The sequence below is a fragment of the Salvelinus fontinalis genome, chromosome 1 (genome assembly GCF_029448725.1).
Source record: "Salvelinus fontinalis isolate EN_2023a chromosome 1, ASM2944872v1, whole genome shotgun sequence".
Lineage (NCBI taxonomy): Eukaryota > Metazoa > Chordata > Actinopteri > Salmoniformes > Salmonidae > Salvelinus > Salvelinus fontinalis.
In genome coordinates, this window is record NC_074665.1 from 3,394,782 (window position 1) to 3,419,407 (window position 24,626).

A 24,626-nucleotide genomic window follows, 5' to 3' on the forward strand; every position below is an offset into this window, starting at 1 on the left:
AGAGGTTACGTGTTAGCTAGAGGTTACGTGTTAGCTAGAGGTTACGTGTTAGCTAGAGGTTAGCTAGAGGTTGCCTGTTAGCTAGAGGTTAGCTAGAGGTTGCCTGTTAGCTAGAGGTTAGCTAGAGGTTACGTCTTAGCTAGAGGTTAGCTAGAGGTTGCCTGTTAGCTAGAGGTTGCCTGTTAGCTAGAGGTGGTCTGTTAGCTAGAGGTTAGCTAGAGGTTGCCTGTTAGCTAGAGGTTGCCTGTTAGCTAGAGGTTGCCTGTTAGCTAGAGGTTGCCTGTTAGCTAGAGGTTGCCTGTTAGCTAGAGGTTGCCTGTTAGCTAGAGGTTGCCTGTTAGCTAGAGGTTGCCTGTTAGCTAGAGGTTGCCTGTTAGCTAGAGGTTAGCTAGAGGTTAGCTAGAGGTTAGCTAGAGGTTAGCTAGAGGTTAGCTAGAGGTTAGCTAGAGGTTAGCTAGAGGTTAGCTAGAGGTTACCTGTTAGCTAGAGGTTAGCTAGAGGTTACCTGTTAGCTAGAGGTTAGCTAGAGGTTACCTGTTAGCTAGAGGTTAGCTAGAGGTTACCTGTTAGCTAGAGGTTAGCTAGAGGTTACCTGTTAGCTAGAGGTTAGCTAGAGGTTACCTGTTAGCTAGAGGTTACCTGTTAGCTAGAGGTTACCTGTTAGCTAGAGGTTACCTGTTAGCTAGAGGTTACCTGTTAGCTAGAGTTTGCCTGTTAGCTAGAGGTTGCCTGTTAGCTAGAGGTTAGCTAGAGGTTACCTGTTAGCTAGAGGTTAGCTAGAGGTTACCTGTTAGCTAGAGGTTAGCTAGAGGTTGCCTGTTAGCTAGAGGTGGTCTGTTAGCTAGAGATTCCTTGAGGTTTATTAAACGATAATACAATGAGTCATCTTGACAATGTGCTCAAAACTACTTTGGCCCCTCTTCCCTCTCTCCCTCTCCTCTCTCCTCCTTCCCTCTCCTCTCTCCTCTCTCCCTCTCCTCTCTCCTCTCTCCTCCTTCCCTCTCCTCTCTCCTCCTTCCCTCTCCTCTCTCCCTCTCTCTCCCTCTCCCCTCTCCTCTCTCCCTCTCCTCTCTCCCTCTCCTCTCTCCCTCTCCTCTCTCCCTCTCCTCCTTCCCTCTCCTCTCTCCCTCTCCTCCTTCCCTCTCCTCTCTCCCTCTCCTCCTTCCCTCTCCTCCTTCCCTCTCCTCTCTCCCTCTCCTCTCTCCCTCTCCTCTCTCCCTCTCCTCCTTCCCTCTCCTCTCTCCCTCTCCTCCTTCCCTCTCCTCTCTCCTCTCTCCATCTCCTCTCTCCTCTCTCCTCCTTCCCTCTCCTCTCTCCTCCTTCCCTCTCCTCTCTCCCTCTCCTCCTTCCCGCTCCTCTCTCCCTCTCCTCCTTCCCTCTCCTCTCTCCCTCTCCTCCTTCCCTCTCCTCTCTCCCTCTCCTCTCTCCCTCTCCTCTCTCCCTCTCCTCTCTCCCTCTCCTCTCTCCCTCTCCTCTCTCCCTCTCCTCTCTCCCTCTCCTCTCTGCCACTCCTCTCTCCCTCTCCTCTCTCCCTCTCCTCTCTCCCTCTCCTCTCTCCCTCTCCTCTCTCCCTCTCCTCTCTCCCTCTCCCTCTCTCCCTCTCCCTCTCCTCTCTCCCTCTCCCTCTCCTCTCTCCCTCTCCCTCTCCTCTCTCCCTCTCCTCTCTCCCTCTCCTCTCTCCCTCTCCTCTCTCCCTCTCCTCTCTCCCTCTCCTCTCTCCCTCTCCTCTCTCCCTCTCCTCCTTCCCTCTCCTCTCTCCCTCTCCTCCTTCCCTCTCCTCTCTCCCTCTCCTCCTTCCCTCTCCTCTCTCCCTCTCCTCTCTCCCTCTCCTCCTTCCCTCTCCTCTCTCCCTCTCCTCCTTCCCTCTCCTCTCTCCTCTCTCCTCCTTCCCTCTCCTCTCTCCTCCTTCCCTCTCCTCTCTCCTCCTTCCCTCTCCTCTCTCCCTCTCTCTCCCTCTCCCCTCTCCTCTCTCCCTCTCCTCTCTCCCTCTCCTCTCTCCCTCTCCTCTCTCCCTCTCCTCTCTCCCTCTCCTCTCTCCCTCTCCTCCTTCCCTCTCTCCCTCTCCTCCTTCCCTCTCCTCTCTCCCTCTCCTCCTTCCCTCTCCTCTCTCCCTCTCCTCCTTCCCTCTCCTCCTTCCCTCTCCTCTCTCCTCTCTCCTCTCTCCCTCTCCTCTCTCCCTCTCCTCTCTCCCTCTCCTCTCTCCCTCTCCTCTCTCCCTCTCCTCTCTCCCTCTCCTCTCTCCCTCCCCTCTCTCCCTCTCCTCTCTCCCTCTCCTCTCTCCCTCTCCTCTCTCCCTCTCCTCTCTCCCTCTCCTCTCTCCCTCTCCTCTCTCCCTCTCCTCTCTCCCTCTCCTCTCTCCTCTCTCCTCTCTCCCTCTCTCCCTCTCTCCCCTCTCCTCTCTCCTCTCTCCCTCTCCTCTCTCCTCTCTCCTCTCTCCCTCTCTCCCTCTCTCCTCTCTCCCTCTCTCCCTCTCTCCCCTCTCCCTCTCCTCTCTCCTCTCTCCCCTCTCCCCTCTCCCCTCTCCTCTCTCCCTCTCCTCTCTCCCTCTCCTCTCTCCCTCTCCTCTCTCCCTCTCCTCTCTCTCTCCTCTCTCTCTCTCCTCTCTCTCTCTCCTCCTTTCCTCTCCTCCTTCCCTCTCCTCCTTCCCTCTCCTCCTTCCCTCTCCTCCTTCCCTCTCCTCCTTCCCTCTCCTCCTTCCCTCTCCTCTCTCCCTCTCCTCTCCTCTCTCCTCTCCTCTCCCACTCCAGAGGCAGTAGTGAATGATACCAGTGGAGAGAATAAGGCAGGAGCAGCTGATGTGTCTGCCAGTCAACACGTGATGGTCTGTGCCCTCAAAGAGCTGGGCAGCCTGGTGCAGAGTCTTAGTGCCACATCCTCACCGCTCATACAGGAACCCTCTATTGGTAGGACATGACACAGAACACACACCGTGCACGAATGCAGCCACACACACACACACACTGGATATACTATTCAAACACACACACACACAGACTATCAATCACACACCATGCATGAATGCAGGCACATTCACAGGACCAGCCAAAGAAGTCCTCATACACTTCATACACTCATACAGTCCTCATAAACTTTGATAATGTCACAAGTGTACAATTATAGGGCTCCTAACAAGTATACAATTATAGGCCTCCTAACAAGTATACAATTATAGGCCTCCTAACAAGTATACAATTATAGGGCTCCTAACAAGTGTACAGTTGTAGGGCTCCTAACAAGTGTACAGTTATAGGGCTCCTAACAAGTATACAGGTGTAGGGTAGTCATAAGTAACACACTAACCCTGGTCCTTGACCCCTGACCCCTCAGGTCTCCTGGAGACGGTCTCCTCCGTGCTGCTCCACCCCAGCATGGCGGCCCGTCTGACGGCGGCCTGGTGTTTACGCTGCGTTGCCGTGGCGCTGCCCTATCAGCTGACTCCCCTGCTGGAGCGCTGTGCGGAGCGGATCAACAACCTGAAGAGTTCTCCGGAGGCCGTCAGCGGCTACAGCTTCGCCATGGCTGCTCTGCTGGGCGGCGTGCACCAATGTCCTCTGGGCGTACCGCATTCCAAGGGAAAGGTATGTAACCGTATCGCCTGGCACGTTTCCCCCGGTTCAAACCTAGGGCGCTAATCCCATCTGTGATGCCGAGAACACGGACCGAATCACGGAATCCAGACATTAAAACTGAATTCAACAATATAATAAAATGTATTGACCTTTTAGTAGGGAATCAACTAAATGAATTGACCTTAGTAGGGAATCGACTAAATGAATTGACCTTAGTAGGGAATCGACTAAATGAATTGACCTTAGTAGGGAATCGACTAAATGAATTGACCTTAGTAGGGAATCAACTAAATGTATTGACCTTAGTAGGGAGGGAATCAACTAAATGCATTGACCTTAGTAGGGAATCAACTAAATGAATTGACCTTAGTAGGGAGGGAATCAACTAAATGAATTGACCTTAGTAGGGAATCAACTAAATGAATTGACCTTAGTAGGGAATCAACTAAATAAATTGACCTTAGTAGGGAATCAACTAAATGAATTGACCTTAGTAGGGAGGGAATCAACTAAATGTATTGACCTTAGTAGGGAGGGAATCAACTAAATGTATTGACCTTAGTAGGGAATCAACTAAATGTATTGACCTTAGTAGGGAGGGAATCAACTAAATGAATTGACCTTAGTAGGGAGGGAATCAACTAAATGAATTGACCTTAGTAGGGAATCAACCCAAATGAATTAGTTGGTGCACCTCAGCCACGCTCAAGGTACTAAACGATAGCATAACCGCCATCGATAAAAGACATTACTGTGCAGCCGTCTTCATCGACCTGGCCAAGGCTTTCGACTCTGTCAATCACCATATTCTTATCGGCAGACTCAATAGCCTCGGTTTTTCTAATGACTGCCTTGCCTGGTTCACCAACTACTTTGCATACAGAGTTCAGTGTGTCAAATCGGAGGGCATGTTGTCCGGTCCTCTGGCAGTCTCTATGGGGGTACCACAGGGTTCAATTCTCGGGCCGACTCTTTTCTCTGTATACATCAATGATGTTGCTCTTGCTGCGGGCGATTCCCTGATCCACCTCTACGCAGACGACACCATTCTGTATACTTCCGGCCCTTCCTTGGACACTGTGCTATCTAACCTCCAAACGAGCTTCAATGCCATACAACACTCCTTCCGTGGCCTCCAACTGCTCTTAAACGCTAGTAAAACCAAATGCATGCTTTTCAACCGTTCGCTGCCTGCACCCGCACGCCCGACTGGCATCACCACCCTGGACGGTTCCGACCTAGAATATGTGGACATCTATAAGTACCTAGGTGTCTGGCTAGACTGCAAACTCTCCTTCCAGACTCAGATCAAACATCTCCAATCCAAAATCAAATCTAGAGTCGGCTTTCTATTCCGGAACAAAGCCTCCTTCACTCACGCCGCCAAACTTACCCTAGTAAAACTGACTATCCTACCGATCCTCGACTTCGGCGATGTCATCTACAAAATAGCTTCCGATACTCTACTCAGCAAACTGGATGCAGTTTATCACAGTGCCATCCGTTTTGTTACTAAAGCACCTTATACGACCCACCACTGCGACCTGTATGCCCTAGTCGGCTGGCCCTCGCTACATGTTCGTCGTCAGACCCACTGGCTCCAGGTCATCTACAAGGCTATGCTAGGTAAAGTGCCGCCTTATCTCAGTTCACTGGTCACGATGGCTACACCCACCCGTAGCACGCGCTCCAGCAGGTGTATCTCACTGATCATCCCTAAAGCCAAAACCTCATTTGGACGCCTTTCCTTCCAGTTCTCTGCTGCCTGCGACTGGAACGAATTGCAAAAATCTCTGAAGTTGGAGACTTTTATCTCCCTCAACAACTTTAAAAATCTGCTATCCGAGCAGCTAACCGATCGCTGCAGCTGTACATAGTCCATCTGTAAACTACCCACCCAATTTACCTACCTCACCCCCCATACTGCTTTTATTTATTTACTTTTCTGCTCTTTTGCACACCAGTATCTCTTCTTGCACATGATCATCTGATGATTTATCACTCCAGTGTTAATCTGCTAAATTGTAATTATTCGATTTATTGCCTACCTCATGCCTTTTGCACACATTGTATATAGATTCTCTTTTTTCTACCATGTTATTGACTTGTTTATTGTTTACTCCATGTGTAACTCTGTGTTGTTGTCTGTTCACACTGCTATGCTTTATCTCGGCCAGGTCGCAGTTGCAAATGAGAACTTGTTCTCAACTAGCCTACCTGGTTAAATAAAGGTGAAATAAAAAAATAAATAAAAAATTGACCTTAGTAGGGAATCGACTAAATGAATTGACCTTAGTTGGGAGTCAACTAAATGAATTGACCTTAGTAGGGAATCAACTAAATGAATTGACCTTAGTAGGGAATCAACTAAATGAATTGACCTTAGTAGGGAATCAACTAAATGAATTGACCTTTCTGCAACTTTCTGAAGAGGCATTACCGTCTGTACAGTGCAGTGGGTTACTGTACTTTAAAAAAAATACTTTAAAATACTACTTAAGTGGTTCTTGGGGTATCTGTACTTTACTATTTATGTTTTTGACAACTTTTACTCCACTACATTCCTAAAGAAAATAATGTACTTTTTCTCCATACATTTTCCCTCACATCCAAAAGTACTCGTTACATTTTGAGTAATGCAGTGCACTTTCCTCTGACACATTGGTGCGGCTGGCGTCCGGGTTGGAGGCGCGCTGTGTTAAGAAGCAGTGCGGCTTGGTTGGGTTGTGCTTCGGAGGACGCATGGCTTTCGACCTTCGTCTCTCCCGAGCCCGTACGGGAGTTGTAGAGATGAGACAAGATAGTAATTACTAGCGATTGGATACCACGGAAGTTAATGAGAAAAGGGGCAAAAAAATATATATTAAAAATGAAATGGTGCCGTCTAATGATTTATATGTTTACTTTTAATACTTAAGTATATTTAAAACCAAATACTTTTAGACTTTTACTCAGGTAGTATTTTACTGGGTGACTTTCTATTAAGGTATATTTTAGTCACGTATGACAGTTGGGTCCTGATGTGGTGCGCGACTCTACCGGTAACCGTTAGCGATGATGCTAATGAAAAATATGCTGGTAGTGGAAAGACTTCCCCCCCCCCCAAAAAAAAACCTTCTGAGTCAATTGTTAACTACTTTGTAGCCTACGTAGACTTGGCAGATTGATTATCATGATTCATTGATTCAATCCATCGGGTATTTGTTGTGTGTAAACTCCACCACTACAGAGACACTGATAAACAACAGCCTCTTGCTACTGGAATTAAAGGGGAACTACACCAAAACATTCACTACAGAGACACTGATAAACAACAGCCTCTTGCTACTGGAATTAAAGGGGAACTACACCAAAACATTCACTACAGAGACACTGATAAACAACAGCCTCTTGCTACTGGAATTAAAGGGGAACTACACCAAAACATTCACATGTCTCAAATTTGTTTCAGACCTCAAAAGTGGTCTCCTGATTTTTTTTTTTTAAAGCTTTGTTGTGGACTTGGTTTATCCAATTTTGTTGTTTTTTCAACAACAACAAAGAAGTGTGATTTTTGACAGTGAACCCCCCCAAGATGTCTCTGTTCTAGCTGGTGTTATATATTCTATAATCTCTCTGTTCTAGCTGGTGTTATATACTCTATAATCTCTCTGTTCTAGCTGGTGTTATATAATCTATAATCTCTCTGTTCTAGCTGGTGTTATATAATCTATAATCTCTCTGTTCTAGCTGGTGTTATATACTCTATAATCTCTCTCTGTTATAGCTGGTGTTATATAATCTATAATCTCTCTGTTCTAGCTGGTGCTCTATAATCTCTCTGTTCTAGCTGGTGTTATATACTCTATAATCTCTCTCTGTTATAGCTGGTGTTATATACTCTATAATCTCTCTGTTCTAGCTGGTGCTCTATAATCTCTCTGTTCTAGCTGGTGTTATATACTCTATAATCTCTCTGTTCTAGCTGGTGTTATATAATCTATAATCTCTCTGTTCTAGCTGGTGTTATATAATCTATAATCTCTCTGTTCTCTTTGTTTTAGCTGGTGTTATATACTCTATAATCTCTCTCTGTTCTAGCTGGTGTTATATACTCTATAATCTCTCTGTTATATTCTCTATAATCTCTCTGTTTTAGCTGGTGTTATATACTCTATAAACTCTCTCTCTGTTCTAGCTGGTGTTATATACTCTAATCTCTCTGTTCTAGCTGGTGTTATACTCTATCATCTCTCTCTGTTCTAGCTGGTGTTATATAATCTATAATCTCTCTCTGTTCTAGCTGGTGTTATATACTCTATAATCTCTCTCTGTTCTAGCTGGTGTTCTATACTCTGTAATCTTTCTGTTCTAGCTGGTGTTATATAATCTATAATCTCTCTGTTCTAGCTGGTGTTATATAATCTATAATCTCTCTGTTCTAGCTGGTGTTATATAATCTATAATCTCTCTGTTCTCTCTGTTTTAGCTGGTGTTATATACTCTATAATCTCTCTCTGTTCTAGCTGGTGTTATATACTCTATAATCTCTCTGTTCTAGCTGGTGTTATATAATCTGTAATCTCTCTGTTCTAGCTGGTGTTATATACTCTATAATCTCTCTCTGTTCTAGCTGGTTCTATACTCTATAATCTCTCTGTTCTAGCTGGTGTTATATACTCTATAATCTCTCTCTGTTCTAGCTGGTGGTCAGCATAGCTGAGGACCTGCTCCGTACAGCAGCCCAGAACAGCCGTCTTTCTCTGCAGAGAACCCAGGCTGGATGGTTGCTGTTGGGGGCACTGATGTCTCTGGGTGAGTTAGTCCCCTACTACTAACCCCCTAACCCCCTAACCTAACCTACCTAACCCCCTAACCTACCCAACCCCCTAACCCCCTAACCCCTAACCTAACCCCCTAACCACCTAACACCTAACCTACCTAACCCCCTAACCCCTAACCCCTAACCTAACCCCATAACCACCTAACACCTAACCTACCTAACCCCCAACCCATAACCCCTACCCCCTAACCCCTAACACTGTTAACCCAGGCTGGATGGCTGCTGTTGGGGGCACTAATGTCTCTGGGTGAGTTAGTCCCCTACTACTCCTAACCCCCTTACCTACCCAACCCCCTTAGCCCCTAACCCCATAACCACCTAACCCCCTAAACCCCTACCCCCTAACCCCCTAGCACTGTTGACCCAGTCTGAGGCCCTATGTTGGCCCCTACATGTTCACTGTACTGTCAGGCATTACATTGACCCAGTCTGAGGCCCTATGTTGGCCCCTACATGTTCACTGTACTGTCAGGCATTACATTGACCCAGTCTGAGGCCCTATGTTGGCCCCTTCATGTTCACTGTTCTGTCAGGCATTACATTGACCCAGTCTGAGGCCCTATGTTGGCCCCTACATGTTCACTGTTCTGTCAGGCATTACATTGACCCAGTCTGAGGCCCTATGTTGGCCCCTACATGTTCACTGTTCTGTCAGGCATTACATTGACCCAGTCTGAGGCCCTATGTTGGCCCCTACATGTTCACTGTTCTGTCAGGCATTACATTGACCCAGTCTGAGGCCCTATGTTGGCCCCTACATGTTCACTGTTCTGTCAGGCATTACATTGACCCAGTCTGAGGCCCTATGTTGGCCCCTTCATGTTCACTGTTCTGTCAGTCATTACATTGACCCAGTCTGAGGCCCTATGTTGGCCCCTACATGTTCACTGTTCTGTCAGTCATTACATTGACCCAGTCTGAGGCCCTATGTTGGCCCCTTCATGTTCACTGTTCTGTCAGGCATTACATTGACCCAGTCTGAGGCCCTATGTTGGCCCCTTCATGTTCACTGTTCTGTCAGTCATTACATTGACCCAGTCTGAGGCCCTATGTTGGCCCCTTCATGTTCACTGTTCTGTCAGGCATTACATTGACCCAGTCTGAGGCCCTATGTTGGCCCCTTCATGTTCACTGTTCTGTCAGTCATTACATTGACCCAGTCTGAGGCCCTATGTTGGCCCCTTCATGTTCACTGTTCTGTCAGGCATTACATTGACCCAGTCTGAGGCCCTATGTTGGCCCCTTCATGTTCACTGTTCTGTCAGGCATTACATTGACCCAGTCTGAGGCCCTATGTTGGCCCCTTCATGTTCACTGTTCTGTCAGTCATTACATTGACCCAGTCTGAGGCCCTATGTTGGCCCCTACATGTTCACTGTTCTGTCAGTCATTACATTGACCCAGTCTGAGGCCCTATGTTGGCCCCTTCATGTTCACTGTTCTGTCAGGCATTACATTGACCCAGTCTGAGGCCCTATGTTGGCCCCTTCATGTTCACTGTTCTGTCAGTCATTACATTGACCCAGTCTGAGGCCCTATGTTGGCCCCTTCATGTTCACTGTTCTGTCAGGCATTACATTGACCCAGTCTGAGGCCCTATGTTGGCCCCTTCATGTTCACTGTTCTGTCAGTCATTACATTGACCCAGTCTGAGGCCCTATGTTGGCCCCTTCATGTTCACTGTTCTGTCAGGCATTACATTGACCCAGTCTGAGGCCCTATGTTGGCCCCTTCATGTTCACTGTTCTGTCAGGCATTACATTGACCCAGTCTGAGGCCCTATGTTGGCCCCTTCATGTTCACTGTTCTGTCAGGCATTACATTGACCCAGTCTGAGGCCCTATGTTGGCCCCTTCATGTTCACTGTTCTGTCAGGCATTACATTGACCCAGTCTGAGGCCCTATGTTGGCCCCTTCATGTTCACTGTTCTGTCAGTCATTACATTGACCCAGTCTGAGGCCCTATGTTGGCCCCTTCATGTTCACTGTTCTGTCAGTCATTACATTGACCCAGTCTGAGGCCCTATGTTGGCCCCTTCATGTTCACTGTTCTGTCAGTCATTACATCGTGTCACTCCTTACATTTAGCAGCTACTCTTCTATAATTTCTGTGGCGTACTTCATTACTCCCAGTCAGCTGAAGCAGTCTAGAGTGTTTTAACGTTCTTCACAGGGTGTATTGGTCCGACACGACAGCGTGTTTGGTCTTCAGCCCTGTTCCTAACGCTGCTTATTTGTGAACATCACGTTGTGTCCAGGCCCGTCCCTGGTCCGCTATCACCTTCCCAAGATGCTGCTGCTGTGGAGGAACGTGTTCCCCCGCTCCCAGAAAGAGATGGAGGCAGAGAAGGCTCGAGGAGACAGCTTCACCTGGCAGGTTATGCTAGAGGGACGTGCTGGGGCGCTCTGTGGTAGGGACACGGGGACACGGGGACACGGGGACACGCCTGCTCTTCAGTAATGTGTGGCTGTCACTCTGGATCCCAAGGAGTTTTGCTAAAATCTAAAATATACCCCTCCCTCTCTCCCCCCTCCTCTCTCTCCTCCCCCCTCTTTCCTCCCCCCTCTTTCCTCCCCCCTCTTTCCTCCCCCCTCTTTCCTCCCCCCTCTCTCCTCCCCCCTCTTTCCTCCCTCCTCTCTCTCTCCTCCCTCCTCTCTCTCTCCTCCCTCCTCTCTCTCTCCCCCCTCCTCTCTCTCCTCCCCCCTCTCTCCCCCCTCCTCTCTCTCCTCCCCCTCTCTCCTCCCCCCTCTTTCCTCCCCCCTCTCTCCCCCCCTCTCTCCCCCCTCCTCATCTCCTCCCTCCTCCCCCTTCCTCCTCTCCTCCCTCCTCCCTCTCTCTCTCCTCTCCCCCCTCTTCTCTCTCTCCTCCTCTCCCTTCTCCCTCCTCTTCTCTCTCTCCTCCTCTCCCTCCTCTCCCCCCTCTTCTCTCTCTTCTCCTTCCTCCCTCTCTCTCTCCTCCTCTCTCTCTCCCCCTCTCTCCCCCCTCCTCCCCCTCTCTCCCCTCCTCCTCCCCCTCTCCCTCCTACTGCCTCCCTCTCTCCTCCCCCCTCCCCTCCTCCTCCCCCTCTCCCTCCTACTGCCTCCCTCTCTCCTCCCCCCTCCTCTCTCTCCCTCCTCCTCTCCCCCTCTCTCCCTCCTCTCCCCCCTCCTCTCTCTCTCTCCTCCTCTCCCCCTCTCTCCCTCCTCTCCCCCCTCCACTCTCTCTCCTCTCCCCCCTCCTCTCCTCCCCCTCTCCTCCTCAAGCCATGCGTAGCTTTGTGGCCCATTGTCCTGAGCTGCTGACAGAGGATGTAATCCGCAGGCTGATGACACCTATAGAGTGCGCCATGACAATGATGTCACAGTGAGTATGATTGATTTAACTGACCTGGGGGGGCCCCTCCCCTCCTGACTTGTTGTTATTGTTGTTTATTATGTTGTTGTTTATTATGTTTGTTGGTGTGGTTTGTTGTTTTCTGTTTATTATGATGTTGTTTATTATGTTGTTTACTGTTTATGTTGTTGTTTATTATGTTGTTGTTGTTTATTATGTTGTTGTTGTTTATTATGTTGTCGTTGTTTATTATGATGTTGTTTATTATGTTTGTGGTTTATGTAGTTGTTTATGTTGTTGATGTTGTTTGTTGTTTATTATGTTGTTGTTTATGTTGTTGTTGCTTATTATGTTTATTATGTTGTTGTTGCTTGTTGGTGTTGTGTATTATGTTGATCATTATGTTGTTTATTATGTTGTTTACTGTTTATGTTGTTGTTTATTATGTTGTTGTTGTTTATTATGTTGTCGTTGTTTATTATGTTGTTGTTGTTTATCCTCAGTGTCCCGTCGGTCATCAAGGTGCATGGCACCCATCTGAAGGCCAGTGCAGCTATGGTGAGGCTGAGACTCTATGACATCTTGGCTCTACTGCCCCCGAAGACCTACGAAGGTACCGACTGGAGGAAATAGGATCAGACTCTTTAATTAGGCTTCGATCCAACCACTGCTGTTGAGTTGTTAGTCGTATAGGGCTCGTTTAGCGCACCCTGATGTAAGCCTAGTCCTGGAGCACAAAGCATATGTTCAATCTGTGTCCGGGAAGTTGCCCCTTACCTTCCCATCTCTCCTCTGTAGGTAGTTTCAATGCCCTGCTGAGAGAGCTGGTGGCGGAGTTCACTCTGACTGATAACTCGGCCAACACAACCACCTCGTTGCTACGCTCCCTCTGTCACTATGACGACAGTGTTCTGATGGGGTCCTGGCTACAGGAGAATGACCACAAGTCCATCGAGGACCAGGTAACTGACCTACTGTACAGGTTAGAGGTTACGGTAAATAATGGCCCCTAGCGGATGCAACGTTGACACAATGTTCACTTAGAAATACATGGTGTAGAACCTCCTGGTTTTCTGTCAGCTAGAATCGTGTCCGATCTGTTTTATTCTATTTCTATCTGTCAGAACGTTTCACATCACTGAATAGACCCCCTGCTTTTGTCAATTGTGTGTGTGTGTGTGTGTGTGTGTGTGTGTGTGTGTGTGTGTGTGTGTGTGTGTGTGTGTAGCTCCAGCCCAACAGTGCGTCAGGCAGTGGCGCTCTGGAACACGACCCCTCCTCCATCTACCTGAGGGTACCTATGGGCGAGGCCATGCCTGGACCCCTCCCCCTCGGCGTTTCTGTCATCGACGCCTCCGTCGCTCTGTTCGGAGTGGTGTTCCCTCATGTCTCCTTTAAACACAGGTCAGAGACTACCTGTCCGTCCTAACTCTGACCCCTGAACCCTAACACAGGTCAGAGACTACCTGTCCGTCCTAACTCTGACCCCTGAACCCTAACACAGGTCAGAGACTACCTGTCCGTCCTAACTCTGACCCCTGAACCCTAACACAGGTCAGAGACTACCTGTCCGTCCTAACTCTGACCCCTAACACAGGTCAGAGACTACCTGTCAGTCCTGACCCCTGAACCCTAACACAGGTCAGAGACTACCTGTCAGTCCTGACCCCTGAACCCTAACACAGGTCAGAGACCTAGTCCACTGACACTTGACATTCCTAGTAGAATCTAATATTGTTTGTCTCAGTCTTCAGAGGTGTCCAGGCCTTCAGTAGTTGAATCAGCTACGCTGCTTCTAGATGGTGTCAAACGGGGGGACTGGCCAGGGGGGTACTTCAGGAGAGGTTTGGGGAACTAGATGTTAAACAGGGGGACTGGCCGGGGGGGTACTTCAGGAGAGGTTTGGGGAACTAGATGTTAAACAGGGGGACTGGCCGGGGGGGGGGGGGTCCTTCAGGAGAGGTTTGGGGAACTAGATGTTAAACAGGGGGACTGGCCGGGGGGGTACTTCAGGAGAGGTTTGGGGAACTAGATGTTAAACAGGGGGACTGGCCGGGGGGGGGTACTTCAGGAGAGGTTTGGGGAACTAGATGTTAAACAGGGGGACTGGCCGGGGGGTACTTCAGGAGAGGTTTGGGGAACTAGATGTTAAACAGGGGGACTGGCCGGGGGGTACTTCAGGAGAGGTTTGGGGAACTAGATGTTAAACAGGGGGACTGGCCAGGGGGGTACTTCAGGAGAGGTTTGGGGAACTAGATGTTAAACAGGGGGACTGGCCAGGGGGGTACTTCAGGAGAGGTTTGGGGAACTAGATGTTAAACAGGGGGACTGGCCGGGGGGGTACTTCAGGAGAGGTTTGGGGAACTAGATGTTAAACAGGGGGACTGGCCGGGGGGGGGGGGGGTCCTTCAGGAGAGGTTTGGGGAACTAGATGTTAAACAGGGGGACTGGCCGGGGGGGTACTTCAGGAGAGGTTTGGGGAACTAGATGTTAAACAGGGGGACTGGCCGGGGGGGGTACTTCAGGAGAGGTTTGGGGAACTAGATGTTAAACAGGGGGACTGGCCGGGGGGTACTTCAGGAGAGATTTGGGGAACTAGATGTTAAACAGGGGGACTGGCAGGGGGGTACTTCAGGAGAGGTTTGGGGAACTAGATGTTAAACAGGGGGACTGGCCGGGGGGGGGTACTTCAGGAGAGGTTTGGGGAACTAGATGTTAAACAGGGGGACTGGCCGGGGGGGTACTTCAGGAGAGGTTTGGGGAACTAGATGTTAAACAGGGGGACTGGCCGGGGGGGGTACTTCAGGAGAGGTTTGGGGAACTAGATGTTAAACAGGGGGACTGGCCGGGGGGGGTACTTCAGGAGAGGTTTGGGGAACTAGATGTTAAACAGGGGGACTGGCCGGGGGGGGGGTACTTCAGGAGAGGTTTGGGGAACTAGATGTTAAACAGGGGGACTGGCAGGGGGGGGTACTTCAGGAGAGGTTTGGGGAACTAGATGTTAAACAGGGGGACTGGCCGGGGGGGGTACTTCAGGAGAGGTTTGGGGAACTAGATGTTAAACAGGGGGACTGGCAGGGGGGTACTTCAGGAGAGGTTTGGGGAACTAGATGTTAAACAGGGGGACTGGCAGGGGGGGTACTTCAGGAGAGGTTTGGGGAACTAGATGTTAAACAGGGGGACTGGTCGGGGGGGTACTTCAGGAGAGGTTTGGGGAACTAGATGTTAAACAGGGGGACTGGCCGGGGGGTACTTCAGGAGAGGTTTGGGGAACTAGATGTTAAACAGGGGGACTGGTCGGGGGGTACTTCAGGAGAGGTTTGGGGAACTAGATGTTAAACAGGGAGACTGGCCGGGGGGGTACTTCAGGAGAGGTTTGGGGAACTGTTTTGTATTAATCTCTCATATTTGTCTGTTAGGCTGCAGATGCTGGACCACTTTGCAGAGTGTATTAAACAGGCCAAGGGAGTCAGACAGCAGGCTGTCCAGCTCAATATCTTCACCGCCGTACTGAGCGCCCTCAAGGTGAGGCCTTTTAACATATACAAACTCCTGTTAATGTTCCACCTCCTGAACACAAAGCCTTTCCAGGAGTGGCAGCTTACTATTGGATTGGAAATGTGATGGGAGCACATTTGACTGTCTGTATTTGGCTGATATGTATCAGGGATAGAGACCCTCCTGTAGGTTTTAACTCCAACCCTGTTCCTGGAGAGAGACCCTCCTGTAGGTTTTAACTCCAACCCTGTTCCTGGAGAGCTACCCTCCTGGAGGTTTTAACTCCAACCCTGTTCATGGAGAGATACCCTCCCGTAGGTTCACACTCCAACCCTGTTCCTATAGAGATACCCTCCTGTAGGTTTTAACTCCAACCCTGTTCCTGGAGAGAAACCCTCCTGTAGGTTTTAACTCCAACCCTGTTCCTGGAGAGAAACCCTCCTGTAGGTTTTAACTCCAACCCTGTTCCTGGAGAGAAACCCTCCTGTAGGTTTTAACTCCAACCCTGTTCCTGGAGAGAAACCCTCCTGTAGGTTTTAACTCCAACCCTGTTCCTGGAGAGAAACCCTCCTGTAGGTTTTAACTCCAACCCTGTTCCTGGAGAGAGACCGTCCAGAAGTGGCCCTGCTATATATCCTGTCCTGTCTTCCCCCAATGAACCAGCCAATCCTCTCTCCTCCCTGTAGGGTCTGGCAGAGAACAAGTCCACCCTGGGTCCTGAAGAGGTTCGTAAATCCGCCCTGGCGCTGGTGATGGGCGCTCTGGACAACCCAAACCCCATCCTGCGCTGTGCTGCCGGGGAGGCCTTGGGAAGGATGGCTCAGGTGGTGGCGGAGGCCACCTTCATTGCCCGCATGGCCCAGTACAGCTTTGACAAGTACGACCCGTCTGTTAGTCATCTCTATCTCTATCTAGCTTCATGTGTCCCAGTACAGCTTTGACAAGTACGACCTGTCTGTTAGTCATCTCTATCTCTATCTAGCTTCATGTGTCCCAGTACAGCTTTGACAAGTACGACCCGTCTGTTAATCATCTCTATCTCTATCTAGCTTCATGTGTCCCAGTACAGCTTTGACAAATACGACCCGTCTGTTAATCATCTCTATCTCTATCTAGCTTCATGTGTCCCAGTACAGCTTTGACAAGTACGACCCGTCTGTCGTTAGTCATCTCTATCTCTATCTAGCTTCATGTGTCCCAGTACAGCTTTGACAAATACGACCCGTCTGTTAATCATCTCTATCTCTATCTAGCTTCATGTGTCCCAGTACAGCTTTGACAAGTACGACCCGTCTGTCGTTAGTCATCTCTATCTCTATCTAGCTTCATGTGTCCCAGTACAGCTTTGACAAGTACGACCCGTCTGTTAGTCATCTCTATCTCTATCTAGCTTCATGTGTCCCAGTACAGCTTTGACAAGTACGACCTGTCTGTCGTTAGTCATCTCTATCTCTCTCTAGCTTCATGTGTCCCAGTACAGCTTTGACAAGTACGACCCGTCTGTTAGTCATCTCTATCTCTATCTAGCTTCATGTGTCCCAGTACAGCTTTGACAAGTACGACCCGTCTGTTAGTCATCTCTATCACTATCTAGCTTCATGTGTCCCATTACAGCTTTGACAAGTACGACCTGTCTGTCGTTAGTCATCTCTATCACTATCTAGCTTCATGTGTCCCAGTACAGCTTTGACAAGTACGACCCGTCTGTTAGTCATCTCTATCTCTATCTAGCTTCATGTGTCCCAGTACAGCTTTGACAAGTACGACCCGTCTGTTAGTCATCTCTATCTCTATCTAGCTTCATGTGTCCCAGTACAGCTTTGACAAGTACGACCCGTCTGTCGTTAGTCATCTCTATCTCTATCTAGCTTCATGTGTCCCAGTACAGCTTTGACAAGTACGACCCGTCTGTCTGTTAGTCATCTCTATCTCTATCTAGCTTCATGTGTCCCAGTACAGCTTTGACAAGTACGACCCGTCTGTTAGTCATCTCTATCTCTATCTAGCTTCATGTGTCACAGTACAGCTTTGACAAGTACGACCCGTCTGTCGTTAGTCATCTCTATCTCTATCTAGCTTCATGTGTCCCAGTACAGCTTTGACAAGTACGACCCGTCTGTCGTTAGTCATCTCTATCTCTATCTAGCTTCATGTGTCCCAGTACAGCTTTGACAAGTACGACCTGTCTGTTGTTAGTCATCTCTATCTAGCTTCATGTGTCCCAGTACAGCTTTGACAAGTACGACCCGTCTGTTAGTCATCTCTATCTCTATCTAGCTTCATGTGTCCCAGTACAGCTTTGACAAGTACGACCCGTCTGTTAGTCATCTCTATCTCTATCTAGCTTCATGTGTCCCAGTACAGCTTTGACAAGTACGACCCGTCTGTTAGTCATCTCTATCTCTATCTAGCTTCATGTGTCCCAGTACAGCTTTGACAAGTACGACCTGTCTGTTAGTCATCTCTATCTCTATCTAGCTTCATGTGTCCCAGTACAGCTTTGACAAGTACGACCCGTCTGTTAGTCATCTCTATCACTATCTAGCTTCATGTGTCCCAGTACAGCTTTGACAAGTACGACCCGTCTGTTAGTCATCTCTATCACTATCTAGCTTCATGTGTCCCAGTACAGCTTTGACAAGTACGACCCGTCTGTTAGTCATCTCTATCTCTATCTAGCTTCATGTGTCCCAGTACAGCTTTGACAAGTACGACCCGTCTGTCGTTAGTCATCTCTATCTAGCTTCATGTGTCCCAGTACAGCTTTGACAAGTACGACCCGTCTGTCGTTAGTCATCTCTATCTAGCTTCATGTGTCCCAGTACAGCTTTGACAAGTATGACCTGTCTGTTAGTCATCTCTATCTCTATCTAGCTTCATGTGTCCCAGTACAGCTTTGACAAGTATGACCTGTCTGTTAGTGATCTCTATCTCTATCTAGCTTCATGTGTCCCAGTACAGCTTTGACAAGTACGACCCGTCTGTCGTTAGTCATCTCTATCTCTATCTAGCTTCATGTGTCCCAGTACAGCTTTGACAAGTACGACCCGTCTGTTAATCATCTCTATCTCTATCTAGCTTCATGTGTCACAGGGACTTTCCTCTCTGAGATCGCTCTCTCTCTTGACCTGCTTGACCTCGTGTTATTTTCTCTTAACCCCCATATTTAACGTGTTAACATCCCTCTCCTCCTCCCTCCCCTCCCCCCTCTCCTCCTCTCTCCCCTCCCCCCTCTCCTCTCCTCTCCTCTCCTCCTCTCTCCTCTCCTCTCTCCTCCTCTCTCCCCTCCCCCCTCCTCCCCTCTCCTCTCCTCTCCTCCTCTCTCCTCTCCTCTCCTCTCTCCTCCTCTCTCCCCTCCCCCCTCCTCTCTCCTCCCCCTCCTCTCCCCCCCCCCTCCCCTCTCCCCCCCCCCTCCTCTCCTCTCCTCTCTCCTCCTCTCTCCCCTCCCCCCTCCTCCCCTCTCCTCTCCTCTCCTCCTCTCTCCTCTCCTCTCTCCTCTCCTCTCTCCTCCTCTCTCCTCCTCTCTCCTCCTCTCTCCTCCGCTCTCCTCCGCTCTCCTCTCCCCCCCCCTCCCCTCCTCTCCTGCCCTCCCCCTCCCCTCTCCTCCCCCCACCAGACTGAGGTCAGCCCGTGACGTGGTCTCCAGAACAGGCCACTCCCTGGCTCTGGGCTGTCTGCACAGATACGTAGGAGGGATTGGTTCAGGACAGCACCTCAAAACTAGCGTCAGCATCCTATTGGCCCTAGCCCAGGATGGAACCTCCCACGAGGTGCAGGTGAGTGAACGGTGGACAGGTGAGGCTCGGGCTGCGTCCTGATTCGCCACCCGTCTCCCGACGTGTGTACTTGTACACTCTCTGTAGTGGTTTTAAAAGCGTAATCCTGCTGTAAACTTTGGCAGAAGGGACTTAATTATTAAATGGTAGAGAATCTGTCCACAACCTGCTTCATGAAGACAGCTCCTTCCCTAATACAAGTCTGGCTTGGAGTTTGGAGACGTGTAGTGGGCCAGTTTCCCGGACACAGATTAAGCCAAATCCTAGATTAAAAAAAAAAAACAGTTTCATTTGATTCTCCATTGAGTTTGGTTTTTAGTCCATGTCCTAATTCTGTATCTGGGAAACTGGCCCCAATGTTTAGTTCCTCCATATACTGTAAGCGGTTTGATCTGGGACCTCTCTGTCTCTCCAGACGTGGGCCCTCCACTCCCTGGCTCTCATCGTAGACTCCAGTGGTCCTATGTATCGAGGTTATGTGGAGCCCACCCTTTCCCTGGTCCTGACCCTGCTCCTAACCGTACCCCCGTCACACACTGAGGTACACCAGTGTCTGGGACGATGTCTAGGAGCTCTCATCACCACCGTCGGACCCGAGCTACAGGGTAATGATCAATTACAACAAGACTACCATGTCTAGCGTCAAGGCTGGCTACGGTTGTCTCTAAAAGCATTGATGTGCCAGCAGATGGCAGTATACTGCTCCTACATATTTACAGAGAAGTCATGAATGTGGTCTTTACAGATTACAACTTTAATCAGAGGTGGAAAAAGTACCCAATTGACATACTTAAGTAAAAGTAAAGATAACATCCGCGGGGCGACGCACAATTGGCATAGCGTCGTCCGGGTTAGGGAGGGTTTGGCCGGTAGGGATATCCTTGTCTCAGTATGTAAAAATGTAATAAACTGTATGCACTCTACTGTAAGTCGCTCTGGATAAGAGCGTCTGCTAAATGACTAAAACTGTAAATGTAAATAACATTAATGGAAAATTTCTCAAGTGAATGTAAAAGTCACCCAGTAAAATACTACTTGAGTAAAAGTCTAAAAGTATTTGGTTTTAAATATGCTGAAATATCAATAGTACATTTAATTGCTAAAATATACTTACGTATTAAAAGTGAAAGTATACTTTATTTCAAATTGCTTGTATTAGGCAAACTAGACAGCACCATTTTCTTGTTTTTTTACATTTCTTTACAGCTAACCAGGGGAACACTCCAACACTCAGACATCATTTACAGATAGCCAGGGGAACACTCCAACACTCAGATATCATTACAGATAGCCAGGGGAACACTCCAACACTCAGACATCATTACAGATAACCAGGGGAACACTCCAACACTCAGACATCATTTACAGACAGCCAGGGGAACACTCCAACACTCAGACATCATTTACAGATAGCCAGGGGAACACTCCAACACTCAGACATCATTACAGATAGCCAGGGGAACACTCCAACACTCAGACATCATTTACAGATAGCCAGGGGAACACTCCAACACTCAGACATCATTACAGATAGCCAGGGGAACACTCCAACACTCAGACATCATTACAGATAACCAGGGGAACACTCCAACACTCAGACATCATTTACAGATAGCCAGGGGAACACTCCAACACTCAGACATCATTACAGATAGCCAGGGGAACACTCCAACACTCAGACATCATTACAGATAACCAGGGGAACACTCCAACACTCAGACATCATTTACAGACAGCCAGGGGAACACTCCAACACTCAGACATCATTACAGATAGCCAGGGGAACACTCCAACACTCAGACATCATTACAGATAACCAGGGGAACACTCCAACACTCAGACATCATTTACAGATAGCCAGGGGAACACTCCAACACTCAGACATCATTTACAGATAGCCAGGGGAACACTCCAACACTCAGACATCATTACAGATAGCCAGGGGAACACTCCAACACTCAGACATCATTACAGATAGCCAGGGGAACACTCCAACACTCAGACATCATTTACAGATAGCCAGGGGAACACTCCAACACTCAGACATCATTTACAGATAGCCAGGGGAACACTCCAACACTCAGACATCATTACAGATAACCAGGGGAACACTCCAACACTCAGACATCATTTACAGATAGCCAGGGGAACACTCCAACACTCAGACATCATTACAGATAGCCAGGGGAGCACTCCAACCCTCAGACATCATTTACAGATAGCCAGGGGAACACTCCAACACTCAGACATCATTACAGATAGCCAGGGGAACACTCCAACACTCAGACATCATTACAGATAACCAGGGGAACACTCCAACACTCAGACATCATTTACAGATAGCCAGGGAACACTCCAACACTCAGACATCATTACAGATAGCCAGGGGAACACTCCAACACTCAGACATCATTTACAGATAGCCAGGGGAACACTCCAACACTCAGACATCATTTACAGATAGCCAGGGGAACACTCCAACACTCAGACATCATTACAGATAACCAGGGGAACACTCCAACACTCAGACATCATTTACAGATAGCCAGGGGAACACTCCAACACTCAGACATCATTACAGATAGCCAGGGGAGCACTCCAACCCTCAGACATCATTTACAGATAGCCAGGGGAACACTCCAACACTCAGACATCGTTACAGATAGCCAGGGGAACACTCCAACACTCAGACATCATTTACAGATAGCCAGGGGAACACTCCAACACTCAGACATCATTACAGATAACCAGGGGAACACTCCAACACTCAGACATCATTTACAGATAGCCAGGGGAACACTCCAACACTCAGACATCATTACAGATAACCAGGGGAACACTCCAACACTCAGACATCATTTACAGATAGCCAGGGGAACACTCCAACACTCAGACATCATTACAGATAGCCAGGGGAGCACTCCAACCCTCAGACATCATTTACAGATAGCCAGGGGAACACTCCAACACTCAGACATCATTACAGATAGCCAGGGGAACACTCAAACACTCAGACATCATTACAGATAGCCAGGGGAACACTCCAACACTCAGACATCATTACAGATAGCCAGGGGTACACTCCAACACTCAGACATCATTTACAGATAGCCAGGGGTACACTCCAACACTCAGACATCATTACAGATAGCCAGGGGAACACTCCAACACTCAGACATAATTTACAGATAGCCAGGGGAACACTCCAACACTCAGACATCATTTACAGATAGCCAGGGGAACACTCCAACACTCAGACATCATTACAGATAGCCAGGGGAACACTCCAACACTCAGACATCATTACAGATAGCCAGGGGTACACTCCAACACTCAGACATCATTTACAGATAGCCAGGGAACACTCCAACACTCAGACATCATTACAGATAGCCAGGGGAACACTCAGACATCATTTACAGATAGCCAGGGGAACACTCTAACACTCAGACATCATTACAGATAGCCAGGGGAACACTCCAACATTCAGACATCATTACAGATAGCCAGGGGAACACTCCAATACTTAGACATCGTTACAGATAGCCAGGGGAACACTCCAACACTCAGACATCATTTACAGATAGCCAGGGGAACACTCCAACACTCAGACATCATTTACAGACAGCCAGGGGCACACTCCAACACTCAGACATCATTACAGATAGCCAGGGGAACACTCCAACACTCAGACATCATTACAGATAGCCAGGGGAACACTCCAACACTCAGACATAATTTACAGATAGCCACGGGAACACTCAGACATCATTTACAGATAGCCAGGGGAACACTCCAACCCTCACACATCATTTACAGATAGCCACGGGAACACTCCAACACTCAGACATCATTTACAGATAGCCAGGGGCACACTCCATCACTCAGACATCATTTACAGATAGCCAGGGGAACACTTCAACACTCAGACATCATTTACAGATAGCCAGGGGAACACTCCAACACTCAGACATCATTTACAGATAGCCAGGGGAACACTCCAACACTCAGACATCATTACAGACAGCCAGGGGAACACTCAGACATCATTTCAGATAGCCAGGGGAACACTCCAACACTCAGACATCATTACAGATAGCCAGGGGAACACTCCAACACTCAGACATCATTACAGATAGCCAGGGAACACTCCAACACTCAGACATCATTACAGATAGCCAGGGGAACACTCCAACACTCAGACATCATTACAGATAGCCAGGGGAACACTCCAACACTCAGACATCATTACAGATAGCCAGGGGAACACTCAGACATCATGTACAGATAGCCAGGGGAACACTCCAACACTCAGACATCATTACAGATAGCCAGGGGAACACTCTAACACTCAGACATCATTACAGATAGCCAGGGGAACACTCTAACACTCAGACATCATTTACAGATAGCCAGGGGAACACTCAGACATCATTACAGATAGCCAGGGGAACACTCCAACACTCAGACATCATTACAGATAGCCAGGGGAACACTCCAACACTCAGACATCATGTACAGATAGCCAGGGGAACACTCCAACACTCAGACATCATTACAGATAGCCAGGGGAACACTCCAACACTCAGACATCATTACAGATAGCCAGGGGAACACTCCAACACTCAGACATCATTACAGATAGCCAGGGGAACACTCCAACACTCAGGCATCATTACAGATAGCCAGGGGAACACTCCAACACTCAGACATCATTTACAGATAGCCAGGGGAACACTCCAACACTCAGACATCATTTACAGATAGCCAGGGGAACACTCAGACATCATGTACAGATAGCCAGGGGAACACTCAGACATCATTACAGATAGCCAGGGGAACACTCCAACACTCAGACATCATTTACAGATAGCCAGGGGAACACTCCAACACTCAGACATCATTACAGATAGCCAGGGGAACACTCCAACACTCAGACATTATTACAGATAGCCAGGGGAACACTCCAACACTCAGACATCATTACAGACAGCCAGGGGAACACTCCAACACTCAGACATCATTTACAGACAGCCAGGGGAACACTCCAACACTCAGACATCATTACAGATAACCAGGGGAACACTCCAACACTCAGACATCATTTACAGATAACCAGGGGAACACTCCAACACTCAGACATCATTTACAGATAGCCAGGGGAACACTCAGACATCATTTACAGATAGCCAGGGGAACACTCCAACACTCAGACATCATTACAGATAGCCAGGGGTACACTCCAACACTCAGACATCATTACAGACAGCCAGGGGAACACTCCAACACTCAGACATCATTTACAGATAGCCAGGGGAACACTCCAACACTCAGACATCATTACAGATAGCCAGGGGAACACTCCAATACTCAGACATCATTACAGATAACCAGGGGAACACTCCAACACTCAGACATCATTACAGATAGCCAGGGGAACACTCCAATACTCAGACATCATTACAGATAGCCAGGGGAACACTCCAACACTCAGACATCATTACAGATAGCCATGGGAACACTCCAATACTCAGACATCATTACAGATAGCCAGGGGAACACTCCAACACTCAGACATCATTTACAGATAGCCAGGGGAACACTCCAACACTCAGACATCATTACAGATAGCCAGGGGAACACTCCAA

General features: G+C 48.6%; 1 protein-coding gene across 6 annotated transcripts in view; it reads left to right on the top strand.

The window, feature by feature from the left end:
* Positions 1–24,626, top strand: part of heatr5b (HEAT repeat containing 5B) — a 364,356-nt gene that overhangs the window by 27,436 nt on the left and 312,294 nt on the right. For all 6 annotated transcript variants that reach the window (XR_008761352.1, XM_055937963.1, XM_055938092.1 and 3 more), the window contains 12 exons: positions 2,748–2,903; positions 3,328–3,578; positions 8,252–8,363; positions 10,650–10,802; positions 11,635–11,734; positions 12,208–12,317; positions 12,503–12,666; positions 12,933–13,108; positions 15,124–15,229; positions 15,889–16,079; positions 18,819–18,978; positions 19,394–19,583. Coding sequence is in view for 5 of the 6 variants with exons in the window: in XM_055937963.1 (XP_055793938.1) it covers positions 2,748–2,903; positions 3,328–3,578; positions 8,252–8,363; positions 10,650–10,802; positions 11,635–11,734; positions 12,208–12,317; positions 12,503–12,666; positions 12,933–13,108; positions 15,124–15,229; positions 15,889–16,079; positions 18,819–18,978; positions 19,394–19,583 (1,869 nt within the window). In the remaining variant the exon portion in view is untranslated. The remainder of the gene's footprint in view (positions 1–2,747; positions 2,904–3,327; positions 3,579–8,251; positions 8,364–10,649; positions 10,803–11,634; positions 11,735–12,207; positions 12,318–12,502; positions 12,667–12,932; positions 13,109–15,123; positions 15,230–15,888; positions 16,080–18,818; positions 18,979–19,393; positions 19,584–24,626) is intronic.